The sequence below is a fragment of the Echinops telfairi genome, unplaced genomic scaffold (genome assembly GCF_000313985.2).
Source record: "Echinops telfairi isolate 266 unplaced genomic scaffold, ASM31398v2 ScPeMD7_7420;HRSCAF=8458, whole genome shotgun sequence".
Classification (NCBI taxonomy): domain Eukaryota; kingdom Metazoa; phylum Chordata; class Mammalia; order Afrosoricida; family Tenrecidae; genus Echinops; species Echinops telfairi.
This window is the reverse complement of record NW_022111320.1, coordinates 52,083,824-52,102,181: the sequence shown is the minus strand read 5'-3', so window position 1 is coordinate 52,102,181 and position 18,358 is coordinate 52,083,824. Positions and strand designations below refer to the sequence as shown.

At 40.4% G+C, this 18,358-nt stretch overlaps 1 protein-coding gene across 1 annotated transcript in view; it reads right to left on the bottom strand.

The window, feature by feature from the left end:
* The window catches only part of DOCK3 (dedicator of cytokinesis 3), a 340,151-nt gene that overhangs the window by 249,705 nt on the left and 72,088 nt on the right, over positions 1–18,358 (bottom strand). Inside the window, exon 4 of the mRNA XM_045297414.1 lies at positions 8,865–8,961. Coding sequence (XP_045153349.1) covers positions 8,865–8,961 — 97 coding nt within the window. The remainder of the gene's footprint in view (positions 1–8,864; positions 8,962–18,358) is intronic.

The window sequence follows — 18,358 nt, the reverse complement described above, 5'->3', positions numbered from 1 at the left end:
AGAATGTCCTTGAGTATAATTTGACATCCTGATTGCTCTGCACAAAAACATCAGAGGACAAGCAACTCTACTTGGATTACCTCTGAGAGAACTCAAGCTCCCATGTTAATCCATTACTGTTTTCATAAAAGAGCAAGTGAATTTTTGTTGAAAATGTGCTTACAGTAAGTCTAATAACTCAACTCAAAATATATGTAAACAGAAAGATGCTCTTTCTCACTGCTACTTCATTTTTACAGGATGTTGAAAATGAACACCGAATATGCTTGTCACTGGTGACAGTGATATGCAAGGATCGATAAGGTGAATGCTAATGTGTTATGGTGTCATGGGGATATTGAGGCTTTTAGTGTCATTTGCTCAGTCATATTTTGGCAATGTATAATCTCCTCCTGTAGATTTCAGGAAGAGTGTACTCAAGATTGCTTTAAACCAGGAAAATAAGCTAAAACACACTTTCTAAATTATGGACAATGACTAGAGAACTATCAGACACCTCAAAACAGTGTAGTCCTAAAATCTCTACATCAAAGTAGGCAGACTCATTATCATTAAGTGATCTTTTATGTCCACTGTCCTATTGATGAAGGTTATGTCCAGGTGCTTGCCACTGGACAATGACTTTAATTTTTATAATGATAGTACCTCTAAATGAATTTAACAAAAACCCACACTATAATCCATATATTATTCATTAGGGAAGATACTTGTTTCTGATTTGTGAACTCATAAGAAAGTAAATATGATTAAGTTATAAGTATTACTCAACTGAGCAATATACTTTTTTTCTGGGTTTTGGTTGAAAAGGGTCTTCAGGCAAAAAGACCAGATAATTGGAAATCTCAGCCAGAGTATTAGACAACAAAAAGAGATCAGTGGCATCTAAGTCAGCAAAAAAGATGTAAAATTCTATTTGCCAATGGTATGGCTCTATACATAGAAAATCCCCAAGACTCAACAAGGAAACTGTTGAAAATAATTGAAAGATTCGGTAATGTGGCATGGTATAAGACCAACATACAAAAATCACCTAGATTCCTGTATACTAAGGAAGAGATCCCTAAAAAGGAAATCAATAAAACAGTAACATTAACAATAACTACCCAGAAGATGTAATCAAAACCCAAACCAAACTCGCTGCCATCATACTGAGTCGACTCACAGGACCTAAATGAAAGTGTAGAACTCCCTTGTGGGCTTCCAAGACTATAAATCTTTACAAGAGTAGAAAGCCTCATCTTTTCCTGTGGAGTCACCTGTGGATTCAAACTGCCGACCTTGTGTTAGCAGTCCAACTCGTAGCCCACTATAAACCTTAACAGAGAAACAAAGGACTTGTGGGGGGAAGAAAACCCTGAAAAACACACTTTATAAGAAACCAAGAGATCTACATCCATGGAAGAATGTTCCATGCTCATAGATAGGAAGACTTAAATTGTGAAAATGTTAACCTTACACAACAACAAAAAAACAAAACAAAATCATGCCATCGAGACAATTCTGACTTTTAGTGAGTAGAAAGCATCTTTCTCCTGTGGAGCTGCTGGTGGATTTGGACTGTTGACCTTGTGGTTAGCAGTCCAACACATAATACACTATGCCACCAGGGTTCCTTCAATACTACCCAAAGTTATCTATCTATCTATCTATCTATCTATCTATCTATCTATCTATCCACTCGTAAAATACAATTCCAATTCCAGCACCATTCTTTAAAGAGATTCAAAAACTAATCACTACTTTTATATGGAAAGGAAAGAAAACCAGGATAAGCAAAGCACTACTAAAGAAGAACACAGCAGAAGGCCTCTCACTTTCCAACCTCAAAATCTACTACACAGCCACAGTAGTCAAAGCAGCTTGGTCCTGGTACAACCATACATACATCCAACAATGGAACAGAATGGAAGACCCAGAAATAAATATTTCCACCTACAGACAATTGATCTTTGACAAAGGGTTAAAATAAATAAAATAAGAGACAGTCTCTTCAAAAAATGGCATTGGCAAAATTAGATGTCTATTTGTAGAAGAATGAAGCAGGACTCATACCTCACTCCAAATATAAAAACCAACTCCCAGTGTATTAAGGCAGTATGGCACTTCCTCAAATAACAGGAAATGGAAATAGCGTATGACCCAGAGATCCTATACTTGGCATATACTCTAAAGAAACAAGAACAAAGCACAAACAGATAGATGCCTGCACATCCATGTTCATCATAACATTATTCACAACAGTAAAAAGATAGTAACAACCTGAGTACCTTTCAGTAGAGGAATGGATGTCAACTTTGGTTCATAAACACGATGGAATACTACTCATCATTAAAGAACATTGATGAAACTGTGAAGCACCTTATGAGACGGATGGAGTTGGCAGACACTGTATTGAGTGAACTTAGCCAAACAAAAAGACAAATTGTATGAGACCACTCTTATATATATATAAATAAAGATGAAGGTTATCATACTAAAATAAGTAGATTTTGATGGTTAACAGGGGTAGGAAGAGAAGGGAGGACAGAAGGTAAATAGGTGCTGACCTGGTGAAGGGGAGGATAATATCCAACAAAAGGGAGACAGAAAAGGGCAGAGGGCAGGGCAAGATAGTGGAATGGGGGGTTGTTACATTGTTAAAGCAGTAGGATATAAAAATGATGATCTGATATGTAAACCCCCTACCTAATTCACAATAAAAGCTTTATAAAGAGAATAGAAGACTGATTCAGCCATTAGCTTCTATTCATTAAAATTCGGTCTAGGAGAGAGGTAGAAAGAAAGAGGTAGTCAGTCACCTTAGTCACGTCCTAACTATAGCATTCACCAGATTTGAAGTAAAGATGCCAACATCTATCTCCAAAGGTTGTTGTGAGAATATAAAGGTTTCTAAATTGCTGAGCTTAGAGAATACCATAAATATACGAGGACCACTTATTTATGGAGGAAAGAGGCCTTTTGAAGAGAGATGCTTTTAAAAGGAAACACACTTTCAAGAGCCGGTAACACTTATTCTAAATTGAGGGATATCACAGAGAAGTTTGGAAAAGAAACTCTGACAGGTAAAATACACCTGTAAATTCTGAGTATCATCAAAACAAAAACATATTACTTAATAATCTTATTTAATATATGGCCAAGTAGGTAGGAAAGGAAGGCCAGAATTGCAATAAGGAGAAGTCATCAGGTACTGCTTCTGCACTTGCCCTGTGGACAACTGACCACACCTGAATTGTAACAAAACAAACCAAGAGGTCAAGTCTTAGGCTACATTGGGTGGGAGGTAGGAACAAAGTCTAAAGGGTTAAGATTCCTGAAGGCATAGATCTTCTGTGGATGAATTTAATAATAATAATTTTAGACAGAGTTAGAATTACTACAGTCTAAATAATTTTAAAGCTTTCCTAAATTATTTTTAAAAGGCTTTATGTCTACCAGCAAAATATGGGGATATCCCTTTTAGTGGAAACTCAAAGAATAATTTCCACTTTCTTATTTAATTTGAAAGAAAATGTCTATCATTGGTTCAATTTTCATCTCTTTGATTATTAGTAAGACTGAACATTTTCCTTCATGCATTGTCTTGTAAAGGGTTTGTTCTTATATTCTGTCAATTACCAATGGGGTCGTAGCTGGTCTGACTCATTTTTAGGCACTCCTTGTGTAAGAAGACTTGTGTATTAGTCTAGGTACTTTAGAGAAACAAATCCACAGCAACTCATGTATAAGAGTTTTATGTAAAGAAAGTGTGCATCATGAAGACATCCCAACCCAATGCTGCCCGAGCCCTCAAGCTCAACATTAACCCATTAACCCAACACCAGTCCACAAAGTCCTCCACCTCACATAACAGAGGCAGTGATGCCGACTGCAGGAGGAAAGCTGAGTCAGTGAACGAACAAGCATCTCAGCACTAGCAGGGGTCTCCACACGGTTGCTCCACCACCCAGGGCTGCATCGGGATAGGTCCATGTGGCTTCTCCTTGGGGATGTCTTGTAGGAAGTCAATCTTGCAAGCTGAAGCAGGGAACTGCTAAGGCAGCTGCATCCTGGTACGACCATCACAAAGCAAGAGACCTGAGAACTCGAAAGGCGAGGCTCACCACCCATTTATCCCTCTGCCTTTCAATTAGCCCCACATGTGATTACCGGCCAGGCTGGCACAATGAACTAACTCAACCTGCATCTTCATAGTTACATATTTTTTTAATCATTTTATTAGGGGCTCATACAACTCTTGTCACAATCCATACATACATCAATTGTGTAAAGTGCATTTGTACATTCATTGCCCTCATCATTCTCAAAACATTTCCTCTCCACTTAAGCCCCCGCGGGGCATTAGGTCCTCATTTTTCCCCTCCCTCCCCGCTCCCCCCTCCCTCATGAGCCCTTGATGATTTATAAATTGTTATTTTGTCATATCTTGCCCTGTCCGACGTCTCCCTTCACCCATTTTTCTGTTGTCCGTCCCCCAGGGAGGAGGTCACATATAGTTCCTTGTAATCGGTTCCCTCTTTCCAACCCACTCTCCCTCTACCCTCCCAGTATCGCCACTCTCACCACTGGTCCTGTAGGAATCATCCACCCTGGGTTCCCTGTATTTCCAGTTCCTATCTGTACCAGTGTACATCCTCTGGTCTAGCCAGACTTGCAAGGTAGAATTCATATCATGATAGTAGGAGCGGGGAGTTACATATTTGTTGAGATTTGTTTTTCAGTTTACCGTTTGTCTTTTATTTATGCAGTTTCCCTCTTGTTTTCTAAACCAGATGAATTATACTTTAGAAACTGTCATCTGGACTGATCCTGGTGCTAAAATGCACTCCTCCTCAGAGGATGGCCAGGCAACTAAGTGCCCGCTCGCAGAGTGAGGCAGGACAAGAAGGGGGGCATCTAGGATGAAGTAGGAATAACAAAGGAACGACTGTTTCATCCTCTGATAGTAGTAATAGAAGAGATTTTTCTTCTTTCTCAATAGAATGATTACTTCAGAGGTTGCTTCTATTCATTCAAATCACGTCGTACACTAAATTTGTCTGTTTAAACTGTGCCTACCTGATCAGTTTGGGGCATTCCACCCATTTAAGTTTTCCTTAATACACTAGAAATATTTGCTTACAGTTAGCTTTTTAATGTAACTCAACAGAAAAATGTCTATATTTTGTGTTCTGGATCTAACTGGCTACATTTCTGATTTCATCCATGCATAATAGAGTACTCATCTTTTGCTACTTGCCATTATCAGTAGGTTATTAAGGATCAACCAGAAATGCTGCAGTTGTTAAAATAACAAAAGGAAGGCAACATAATTCTATTCATCAAAAGGAGAATTTAAAAGTACAATAGCATTTTCAAACTTCAGGAAGATGGTATAAAAATGACTATTTGCAATAGTACTCTTTTCAATATAGCCAGTCACTTGTAATTTTTAACTTTTTCTTCTATCGATTTTCCCAGATGGCCATGTCTAAGAACTCTTCACCTAACTCTTTTAAGTATCTTCTCCTCTATTTCTTCTAAAATGTCTATAGTTTTAAATTTCACATTTAGATATGGGGTCTATTTTAATTTTTTATATTATAGAGTGATATTCAGGTCGTTTTCATTTTATTTTCAGCTGTTCCAACACGATTTGTTAAAAATATTTTCAACCCAGTGAACTGCTTTTGCCCCTTTGTCAAAGAACAGTTGCCTGTATTGTGTGGATCTAGTCCATCAATCGATGTGTCCAGTCCTCCAGCAATGCCACTTGTCATCATTACTGCAGCTACGTTGCTGTTGTCAGGTGTCGCTGAGCGAGTTCCACCTCACGGCAACGTTGTGTAGAGCAGAACAAAGACTGCCCAGTTCTGCACCATCCATCCACACAATTGTAACGTTTGAACCCGCTGCTGCAGCCACTGTGTCAGTCCATCTCATCAGAGGGGGTCTTCTTTCCACTGTCCTACTTTACCAAGCAGGATGCCCTTTTCCGGGGACGAGTCTCTCCTGATAACATGCCCAAGGTAAACAAGACAAAGTCTCACCGTCGCGGCTTCTAAGGAGCGTTCTGACTTTTCTTCTTCCCAGACAGACTTGTTCATTCTTCCCGCGGTCCATGGTATTTTCAATATTCTTTGCCAGCACCATAATCAAATGTGTTGATTTTTTTCTTGTCTTCTTTATTCAATTTCTAACTTTCATGTGCAGATTAGGTCACTGAAAATACCATGGCTTGGATCAGGCTTGCCTTAGTTCCCAAAGAAATGTCTCTGCTCTGCAATATTTAATGAGGACTTGTGCAGCAGATTTACCCAATACAGTCTATCATCTGATCTCTTGAATACTGCTTCCATGAGGTGAGCTGACTTTCATCAATTTGTTTTTATTATTCAGACTGGATAATCTCTGTTGATCTATATTCAAGTTCACTAATGCTTTGTCATTTCCATTCTAATGAACCCAGCCAGTGATTTTTAAAATTTTAGTTACTATATTTTCCAATTCTAAAGTTTTCATTTGATTCTATGTCTTATACTTCTTGGTTGAGATTTTCGATGTCTCTTTCATTCCATGAGTATTTGTGAATACTCGATGGAACATTTTTACAACAGTCGTTTCAAATCTATGATCATCCCAACATCCATGTCATATTTCAGTGCCGGCAACTGTTGATTGCCTTTTCTTATTAAAGTTGAGACTTTACTGAATTTTCATACGGTAAGTGATTTGGAGTTCTAGCTTGAATCATTTACGTACTATATGAAAGGGCTTCCAAAACTCATGGGAAAATTCCATTATCTTTTCATTCAATGTTTTCATGAATTTTTTGGAAGCCCCTCTCATACTATGAGACTGTGGTCGAATTTAAATACTTTAGCAGGTGGTCAGCCTTTCTGATTTATTCCCAGGCTCATTTCATAGGTGTGCTTCACAAGTCCATTTAATTTATCAAACCTCTGCAATACTTTTCTGGTTTTCCCGACTTGTATGTTAGCTAGATGAGAGAACCCCGCCAGCTCCTCTGAAAAGGTCTTAAAATGAGAAGCCCTTGCTAGATTTAGAAGATACTGTTTTATCCACAAGTTTATTTGGGAGGGGCAATGGCTCATGAAGGCAGGAGAAGGCCGTCAGAATCATAGCTGGAAGAGTCCCGGGTCATTTGTTGAAGTAATTAGTGGAAGGCAAAGTTTTGCCCACAGAACTCTTTGTGGTAAGGATATTTGCCTTGTTAATGTTGGGTGGTTATAAAAAAACACTCTTATCTACAGATTCGGTTGGAAAGTGGTGCCATCTTCCAGTGGTGGTCAGAGTACCAGTTACAGGCTCCACTTGAGAGTGACACCTCTTTGTGACTGAGGAATGAAGGGATAAAAGACAGAGCTCTCGCCGTGAACTCCACTGATGTAGTGCCGACTCATTGTGGTGTTCACCTAAAGAAGAGAACATCACCGCTAAAAGATTTCTGTCCTGTTGGGCCACGTTCTTGGGGCTATTGTTCCTCTGAACTCATTGGTATTTTCAGGTTTCAGGAGAGCATCCAGGCCAGGATACATGGAAGGAAAGAAAAAACTCCAAGGAACTCATCCTATAGGTCAGTCCCTAAGTCTCAAGGTCACGAGTCATTCCATCTCCTTGCCTGCATCTTTCAGAGTTTTCTGGTAGGTGATTGTGTATTTTTTCCAGGACTCGTTGTGGTTGGTGGAGAGTAAACGGGAATAAGCTCACTCCTTCTTGTTTGGAACTAAAATCCTGACACTTGTTTTTAGTCCACACATTAGAATTATTTCTGTGCCTTTTTGCACTCTACTAAGTTCCCTGACAAGAGTGTTTTTTATGAAGCTTTCTACTAATTGTTGTTCTAGCAAAAGGCCATATTCTTTTCTTTATTAATCATTTTATTAGGGGCTCATACAACTCTTATCACAATCCATACACACATCAATTGTGTAAAGCACATTTGTACATTCATTGCCCTCATTCTCAAAACTTTTCCTCTCCACTTAGGCCCCCGACATTAGGTCCTCATTTTTCCCCTCCCTCCCCGGTCCCTCCTCCCTCACAAGCCATTGATTAATTTATAAATTATTATTTTGTCATATCTTGCCCTGTCCGACGTCTCCCTTCACCCATTTTTCTGTTGTCCGTCCCCCAGGGAGGAGGTCACATATAGTTCCTTGTAATCGGTTCCCTCTTTCCAACCCACTCTCCCTCTACCCTCCCAGTATTGCCACTCACACCACTGGTCCTGAAGGTATCATCTGCCCTGGATTCCCTGTGTTTCCAGTTCCTATCTGTACCAGTGTACATGCTCTGGTCTAGCCAGACTTGCAAGGTAGAATTTGGATCATGATAGTGGGGGCAGGGAGGAAGCATTTACGAACTAGAGGAAAGTTGTATTTCTCATCCATTGCTAGATCACACCCTGACTGGCTCGTCTCCTCCCCGAGGCCCCTCTGCAAAGGGATCTCCAGTGGCCTACTAATGGGCTTTGGGTCTCCACTATTCTTAATGACAAGCATCTTTCCTCACCATCAAGTTCAAGAGAGACAACATTAAGTCATTCACAAGTTTGTTTATTCATCGGTGAATATATATTTAGCAAAAGTATCTGGGAAGACAGCAATAAGGAGGGCAGTGAAGGTCTTGGATGTCAAAGAACTTACACTGTAGTGACTGAGGGACGGTGGGGAAGCTGCAAACACACGAACAGTGTATTTTCTTTAGTTAGACCAAACTCGGGCTTTCATTTTTCAGTTAATATTAGAAATATACCTTTGATAAGTACACATATTTAGAAACTTTAAGTGTAGATTTGGCTGGAATAGGTCACTTGAGACCATGAAACTTTAATGACCCAGTAAGCTCGTCACCCTACTTACCACGTACAGTTGTTTCCACAGACTGGACCATTCTTGGAGTGTAGCTGTGACCTCGGTCACAATAGAGTCTTCCAGTGGAACCACAGTTTCATATTGCCTGCAACCAGACACAACAGACAGCCACGTTATTTGTGATAAAATCGCGGAATACTCTCTCCTGTCTTTGTCAATGTATTTCAATTTTTTAGTTTGCACAAATGTAAAGAAAGGCACATTGAAGTGACTGAAGAGTCCTGAAGGTACCGTGGTTATGCATTGGGCTGCTAATCGGAACCACCAGCTGCTCCTGGGGAGGAGGATGGGGCTTTCTATAAAGAGTTACAGTCTTGGAAACTCACAGCAGCAAGTCTACCCTGTCCTACAGGTTCGCTATGAGTCAGAATTGACTCTATGGTTTTTTGGTTTTTTGAGTTATTACAATTTAACTTTTAGAAATATCACCTTGGACCTTTTTTTCTTTAAGGAAAAACCATACTCCTGTCTAGCTCTTGCTTAGATTAACTTAGAAAAAGTATTTTTAAAGTCAAGAACTTAGCCCATATGCTTGGTATCAAAGATGTGGTGGAATCAGGGAAAAAAAGCTTCCTACAGCCTCCTTTAGGGTGGTGTTACACTTCCTTAGAAAGTGGCATCACTGGAATTCTGAGCCTTGAGGAGGCATTCAGAACCCGGGACAGAATGTGTTCTCTGAGCCTGCCTCGGGAGCAGCATCCACACGGTGCCAGCCGGACACTTGTGCTGCCTAAGACTGATCAGAAAGCAGAAATGGACAGGGAGCACAGGGCATCAGGTTGACAAGCACAACCGAAACACACAGAGTGGCTCTAAGAAGAAAACAGATGTTAGCTGAGGGACATGATTTCAGAGACTCCATGAAGGGTCTCTGAACAGGGAACACCGAAACAAAGACGGAAAAGGAGCCAAAGCAACAAGATGGACAAAATGTAAGGGGAAGGAGAGAATCAGCTATCACCTTACAGAGGAAACGACACACGCAGTCACAGAGATGAAAAAGGATTCCCCGTGCCCGTGAACTGAAAGAAGGGCTGGGCCAGTTCCCACAGGGCCTAGAGAGTAATGGTTCTGGGTCTTAACATACATATGAGAAATGTGGAGGCTGTTCAAAGGTTGTTGCTTCAAAGTAAAGTTGTGATTTGATAATATTTTTTATAATTTACACCAATTTTGAGAGGTAATGAAATATTTCCTGGGCTAAAGGTTTTTTATATGATATGCTACGGTATCTAAAACCCATATGCTAAACTGGGGTTCTTCTTTTTTAGAAAAAGAGTACATCACCCACTTGGAAATAGACAGGAAAATATATTTCACAAGATTAGCAGTAAGCATAATTTCCTTCCATAGGAAAATAGCTGACAGTGTACCTCTATATTCAAGATGACTCAGCCATTAATAATGAGCACCAACAAATATACAAGTTATATGACTATATTTTGTGACTTTATTATATTTTATTCTATGTCACTCTTCTATCAAATTTTTAAAAACCTTCTTAGGATGATGCTAGAGCATTACCCAAACTCATTAAATCCACAAGTAGAGAAGAATAAAAGACTAAGATTAAATTAGGGGCTTTTCTTCCTTGCGTCATCTGCATCCAAAGTCACGAGTCTAAGATTCAGCTTTACCAATTATTTCCAATATTATTACAATAGCTTTGAAAAATACAGCTGAATTTCAATTTTTGAAATTAGTAAATCACACTGAACCTTTTCTGGGATGAAAAAGAGCAAGGTAATGATGAATGCTAGCTCTCAGGAAAAAGGAGGCAATAAATGATTTATTACATAAAACTAGATTAAATGAGAAGACATCTTTATTTCTTCATGATATAGGACAAAAGCAACAATTTCTGAAGTTATTACTATATAGTATGTTTTAGGAGTGCTGTAGAAACAATTTTATTTATAGAAATAATCAAGTAGATTATAATTAGAAGAATATCAAAGAACAATTAACTGCTTAGTAACATTAACTATAAATTCTAGTGTTCTAAAGAAGGAGGTTCAAAGTAAACTATGTGTAAAGTATAAGTTAAGCTGGATTTTGATACAGGCTGGCTTTAAGGAGATAGGAGAAGGTCCTGGGGGCAGTGATGTGCTATTAAAAAGAGGAACAGAGAAAACAGAGAGCAAGCATGTTAATGAGCAATTACAATGGTGGTATATGAAGATGCAGCTGAAAAGCCAGAACAGTGTCATTGGTGAAAGGGTAAGAGACTCAGACTTGATACCATACAAATGGAGGCGATATGGGAGTATTATGAGTGTTGTGTTTTAGTAAAATTAATAAAAATGTAGAGAGTAAACTAGATTAAAGTGGGGGTATTCATTTAATTAAGTATCCTCTTATTTTAATCATTTATGTCTTTGAAAAACTTAAATTTTTCCTATCTGAAAATTATTCAAAATTCTAAGATTTTTAACTTAGAACCCTGACTCTCACTTACTGACATTGAGTCAATACTGACTCATAGCAAACCCCTGTGGGTTTCTGAGACTGTAACTATTACAGGAGTAGAAAGTCCAGTCTTTCTCCTGCGGAGCTGCTGGTGGTTTTGAACTGCCGACCATGTGGGTCAAAGCCAAACACATAACTAATACACCATCAGTGCTCCCCATATGAAACCCTAACCTAGAGAAATACTAATTTCTCCACACAGTCAAATATAATGAAATTCCCTAAAATTAAGGAATATTATTATTTATAAACATATTGTTTCATAGGAAAAGCAGAATCAGAGCACTAAGAAAAATAGCCAAGTAAAATGGATTAGTAAATTCATTTCCAAAAGAATCTTGGGTTGGAAAGAGTTTTTATAAGGCACGCTATTTGGCATAGAGGTGAGGGAACCTTTCAAATCAATAAACATTGCACGACAATGTAGCTAAGAGCTAGAATTATAGGATAAAATTCCTAGTTGGACTCAATTCCTAGTTCCCCTACTTTCTAGTCATACTATTTTGGTAAAGAATCTTGAACTCTCACAGATTTGCCTTCTTCATCTGAAAATTGGATAATTTCACCTACCAATCTAAGGCTCCAAAGTATGATGTAATGGACATTAAGTGCAAAATACAATGCTTATAATAAACAGACCTGTTGCATTGAGCTGATTCTGACTGTTGTGACCTACACTATAAATAAAACCAACCCACCACCATCAAGTCGATTCTGACTCGTAGGCCACTCGATATCAGGTTTCTAAGGCTGTAACCCTTTATGGAAGCAGACAGCCTTGTTTTCCTCTACTGGAGTGGCTACTGGGTTGGAATCTCTGCTTGCAGATAGCAGCCCAACACCTACAGTCATAGCCAATGGAGGTCTAAGGTGTGCCTGACCCAAGGCATGGTAGTTTCAAACGTCTCCTAGGCATGTGAGAGTTGGACAATAAATAAGAAAGAACAGGGAAGAATTGATGCATATGATTATGGTGTTGGTGAAAAATACTGAAAGTACCATAACTACCAGAACAAAAATCTGTCTTGGAAGGAGTGCTGCCAGAATACGCTGGAGGCAAGGACGCCTCAGAACCCTGCATGGGGTTGCTAAGCGTCAGCATCAACTCAAGAGCAATGGATTTGAGTTTCTGACACCACTAACAACGTGGCAGAGCAGTTACCCATTGGACTGCAATCCAAAAGGTCCACAGTTCTAAACCACCAGCTGCTCCATGGGAGAAAGACATGACTTTCTACTCCGATAAACCACTTCCAGCCTTAGACACTCACAGGGCCAGTTCTAACCTGGGTTGCCGTGAGTCAGCATTAACTTGATGGCGGTGACTGGTTTTGTTTAAAGAAGAATGCTTTGGTGGTGCTTTTGGTGGAAAGCGGGTTCCATGTGGGGCTACTGACCACAAGGCCAGCAGTTCAGAACCACCAGCACCTCTGAGGGAGAAAGGTGAGGCTTTCTACTCCCAGAATGATTTGCAGTCTCAGAAATCCATATCTATATGGTCCAACTAGGAGTTCCAATCAATCCAATGGCAGGGAGAAAAGGGGGAAAAAAAGAAAGCTAAATGGTTGGTTTACATTTATGGCACATTTGAATGTGATGTTCTGATACATTTACTCAACGACCCCAAAACCTTCCAGGTCGTTTTCCTTTTTTTCCCCAACTGGAAAGAGGAGACTTTCCAGTTGGCCCACAATATCAAACAAGTAGTTAATAACTTGTCCTTATGACCCAGCAGATCCAATATTCTACGGTGTTCAGCAGATTAGGATACTGTTTAGGGTAGGTGACATTAAAGAGAAAGAGGAGAACTCTAGTTCTTTGGAACAGTCATGTTCTTTCCAACAATTAACTATTCTTCTTTGACAACTAGCTCCTGAAATATGACTGAGTCTTAGAAGGCAATGAATACTAACCAGGGTTTACCAGGTAATCATGTAAACTCAACCACTTGTCACAAAATAGACGTTATCGAATCCATCATCTGTAAAGTTAGGGATACTCAGCAGCACTTCACCTTGGACATGGTCTGTGGACGTGGGGGAAGCAAGTCTTGAAAGTTTTACAGAAAGTGGCGCTTTCTCCAAGCTTTCTGAGCCCTTTCAAACGGCTTCAACCATCTCAATGCATGCCTATGAGGAAGTTTCTGATGCAAACGACTACGTAAGGACTTGCTGGAGCTGGTTTGCAGATGGCTCTGCACAATAAGCTGGCACCAGCCAGAAAAGTGCTGTGAAAATAAAGGTGACTCTGAAGGGCAGCGGCAAAGGACCAATCTCCTGCAGGGGCTGGGGATGGTGTTTTGCAGAAATTTGAACTATACATCTCATTCTCTATTTTGTAAATTTCTATGGCATTCAAAATTTTAAACCCTAAAATATGCCTGGACAACGAAAATTATCTATTTAGAAAGAATAAACAACAGCAACCTTAATTTAGAAGCCAAGATGCATCCAGTGCCTACAATAATTTTGTTATAAATTAAAACAAGAGCCTTGAAACAAGTGATAATAAACGGCTTTGCTAACTATGATTACCCCCTATAACCAGAAAAGATGCTACAAGCCATGTAGGGTAGAGAGGTGCCTGTAGTGTGATCTGTAGCTGTGTACAAGGCTGTACATATTGAGATCCTACAGAATCTATTTGTTTATAAGAGCATCACTTTTTAACTAGTGATTGTCATCTGTCAGGCTCAATAGCACTTTAAAATATAATATTTGACAATACCACCTTTACTATATTGCAATGGAATTAATAGATAATAGATCCTATTTAAAATCCCTGGTAATCTAGTGACCACAAGGTCACCAGTTTGAGCCTACCCAGTTGCTCCATGGGAGAAAACTGGGGCTTTCTGCTCCTGCAAAAATTTACAGCCTCAGAAACCCACAGGGTAGTTCTGCCTGTCCAATAAGGCAGCTATGAATCAGGATCGACTAGATGACAGTGAGTTTGTTTCCTGAGGGGTTTTGTTGTTGCTGCATACCCTATTTGAATACTGGAAATTCCAAACAGTCTTGTGACTCAAAATTTAAGAACTGGTTTATAGCTTCTAAATCAGTAAATCATTTCTCAGGTTTAACAGATTAATCTCTTTCAGTAATTCTTTGTATGAATATGTTCTAAAGCTCGATTCATCAGAGATATAAACCACCACCTGCTTAGGGAACAATTTTATTCATCAGAAACTTTCCAGGTTAGCTTTTTATGATATGGTTATTATTTGTTTGTCTTCATAAAGCTCAAAGGCTAAGACGCTTCTTTAGATGCTCTAGAATGCCCTTAAAAATAAAGAATTAATTTAACAATAAAAAACTTTTTCTGAACCAGAAACATCGGCCTAAGACAAGAGTTAGACATGGGGCTATTGACACGGAGCCAGGAGAGCTGGGATGGCTGAAACAAGTCAAAGAAAACAGATGGGGGCTCAAAAGACACAGTTAACACCAGGCAGTAGTTAGGCTGGAAAATCCCACCATGGTCAGACATGGACATATGTGCAAAAATAACCTCCAGGCAGGCCAGCTGTGATAGATAGGCTTATTGTGCCAACTAGGCCAATTGGAACATGTGGGCAGACTTTGATCAGGTCACAGCTTGATTGGAGGGCGACCAAGATCAATGAAGATGGCCGGCATCCCAAAGCTCTCTCTTGCTCCCTGGTGATCACCAGCAGGCTGCTGCCTGAGCTAGTTCTCTGCCTCAACCTGGGCGCTCCACTACCAGTGGGCCAAGCCAATCCGTGGACCCTGTTGCTAGAGGTTGAGCTTCCTTCGAGACCTCCTTTGCCACGCTGTTGGTGCGTACATTGCTTGAGCTTGAGGCTGGTGGATCCTGTTGCTGTGCTTGAATTCAAGACCACATAGTGCTTGTTTTGCTAAGCATTCAAGCTACTGACTGTTGCTGACCCACCTGCTGTCTGCTGCCTTTGGCCAGACTCTGCCTGCCTTGTCTGAGGAAGGACTCCCACTGTCTGCTTCCTTGACTTTGGACTCCCTGCAGCCCACTTGAGTTGAAGGACTTCCAGAATATTAACTGCTCCATGAAAGTGATTTGAACTGAGCCCTCTGTACTGCTGTGCAGAGGTTGTACTGGGCTAATTAGCTGTTATATTCCTTCTTGCTGTATAAATCTATCTATCTATCTATCTATTTATCTATCTATCTATCTATCTATCTATCTATCTATCTATCTATCTATCTATCTATCTATCTATCTATATATATAACCATGTGTCCTGGTTTTGTTTCTCTAGAGAACCCTGCCTAACACACCAGTTAATTTTAAAATAGTCAAAGATGCCTTCGATGCCAGGAAAATCTGAATTATAAGTAGGGCGGTTATAAACGATAAACTAAACACAGGTAGACCCTGTGGTATTGCACGTCATTTTATCACAATGCACACGTTACATTCTTCACTAACCAGGCTTGTGTCAACCCTGCATCCAGCAAGCTTGTTGTTGACATTTGTGCTGCAGCTTGTGCTCGTTCCAACGTCAGTGTGTCATGTTTTGGCCATTCTCACAGTGTTTTAAACGTTTTCATAATTCTTCATAATGTAAAGATTGAAATATAGTGTCAAAAGAAGTTTTCTATATTCTGAGAAACCAAAACTTCATGTGACTTGAACTTTCTGGTGGCGGGAAGCAACCAGTGCTATCACTGAGACATACCTCTGTACAAGTGGTATAGATGGCTATAGAATTCTCGCCCAAAGTTGTACCCAGTCCCCTGAAGCCACACACAATCTCCCCAGCAATCAGTGTACAAGTCGGCAGGTGGCAATGACTACCAGTTTCCCTATCTCTGGCCAAAACTTCTAACTAAAAACCAACTAGGGAAAGCCAAATACGTTCTCCCAACCAATTGCCTTAGATTCTCCACTTGAATGTGAATCAGTTCCAGTATCTAGTCAGCGTATCAGAAAGCTTCCCACCCTCTACCTGCCTCTGACTCTGACAAGCATAAGTGATGGCAGGTGATTCCTTTGCTATTGTAAAACTCAAACTCCAAATTCACTGTCATCGAGTTGCCTCCAACCCACAGAGACCCTGCAGGACAGGCTAGAGCGGGCCTTCTGAGTCCCGAGACCCTGCAGGACAGGCTAGAGCGGGCCTTCTGAGTACAGAGACCCTGCAGGACAGGCTAGAGCGGGCCTTCTGAGTCCCGAGACGTTAGCTCTTTAGGGGAGTAGAAAGCTCCTTCTTCCTCCAGAGGAGCAGCTGTTGGTGGTTTTGAAAGGATGCCTAGATGGTTAGCAGCCCAACGAGTAGCCACTACGCCACCAGGGCTCCTATCAGAAGTTGACCATAAATGGCTGCTTTCCTCATGGAAGGGGTCCTGGTGGCACTGCAAGGCATGCACTGGACTCCAAACCTCAAGGACAGGAGTTCACGTGAACAAGTTACTCCACGGTAAATGAGGTTGTCTAGTCTTGTAACGATCTGCCGTCTCAGAAGCCCCGGGGAGCAGCTTTATTCTGGCCCACATGGTCACTCTGCATCTGAATCACTTTGATGGTTTGGGCTGGGTGACGCATCAGTTAAGCACTTGGCTGCTAGCAGAGGGGCCCACCAGCAGCTCTGTGGGCGAAAGGTGTGGCAGTCTGCCCCCTACAGCTGTGAGGTCTCAGATTCCTGTGGGGCAGCTCTACTGCACTCTATAGGGTTGCCATGAGTTGGAACAGAATCTCCTGCAGTGGATTTGGTTCCGTTTCCCTCCAGGAGAACAGAATCTGAGATAGCTCTGACAGTAATAAGAACCCTAATCGCGGCCACTACTTTGGCAGCACTTACATAACCTTTAGAGAGGAGCCCTGGTGGAGTAGTGGGTTATACACTGGGCTACTAACCACAAGGTCAGCAGTTTGAAACCATGAGCTATTTTGAGGAAGAAAGAAGAGGATTTCTGCTCCTGTAAAGAGTTACAGCTTTGGAAACCCACAGGGGCAGTTCTACTCTGTCCAAAGGGGTTACTGTGAGTCGGCAGTGAGTTTTGGATTTTGAAAATCTTTTGCTTGGCTAATTTTACTCATGGCTCAAGAGCAATGTGAGCATCCTTCTAACTGAAGAACTTGCAAGAGGATAGAGCGTGACAGTATCATCCTACATTTGCTCACATTATATTTTTAAGACAAAAAAAAAAGGCAGTGTTTTAAATCTGCTCTGAGTCTGTGCCCACATTATAGGCTTTGTTTTAGAGTCAGAACTCTCACCCACATTACTATTTTGAATTTAAATTGTATTATCTATATTAGCTCCTCTCCTCTCCAATTTGGGGTTAGAATTAAAAAGACAGCCTTTTGTGTCTTTTTAAAAATTCAGCTTGGGCATGGCTAAGAATCACAACCCTCCTATGTCTTATCCATCATAAATCTCCTACATTCATCCAAACCATTAAAGATAGACCCAGCTATCACCGGCGTTCCGAGTATCCCCTCTGTGTCAGGCATTACACTAACGACAAGACTCACACAGGACAGAAGTATTGGCACAAAGGGAGAAGTGATGAACATCCTTTGATAGATGATCAATAAACTATAAATACACTTGACCTCATTTGCATTTGTCTATATATCCATGTGGACATGTAATGAGGCACTTTGTCATATGCTTTTCAGACCCAAGACAGCACTATATCTACTGCATCTATCTGAAATGTGGGTTGGCGTAACTTGGTCATGGTGAATGCATGCTGATTTGTATCAAGCATCCCATCTGCTCTTTCCTAGATGTTCAAATTGCAGCACTTCTCAAACATTAAACTTACTTTGATTCTACTAAATAAGTGGTTCTCAACTGCAGGTCGTGACCCCTTTGGGGGTCAAATGACCCTTTCACAGGGGTCACCCAATTCCTAACAGTAGCAAAGTTACAGTTATGAAGTAGCAACAAAAATAATTTTTTTAAACATTATCCCAACTGTTATCCCAATCCATACACACATCAATTGTGTAAAGCGCATTTGTACATCGTTTCTCAAAACATTTTCTCTCCATTTAAACCCCCGACA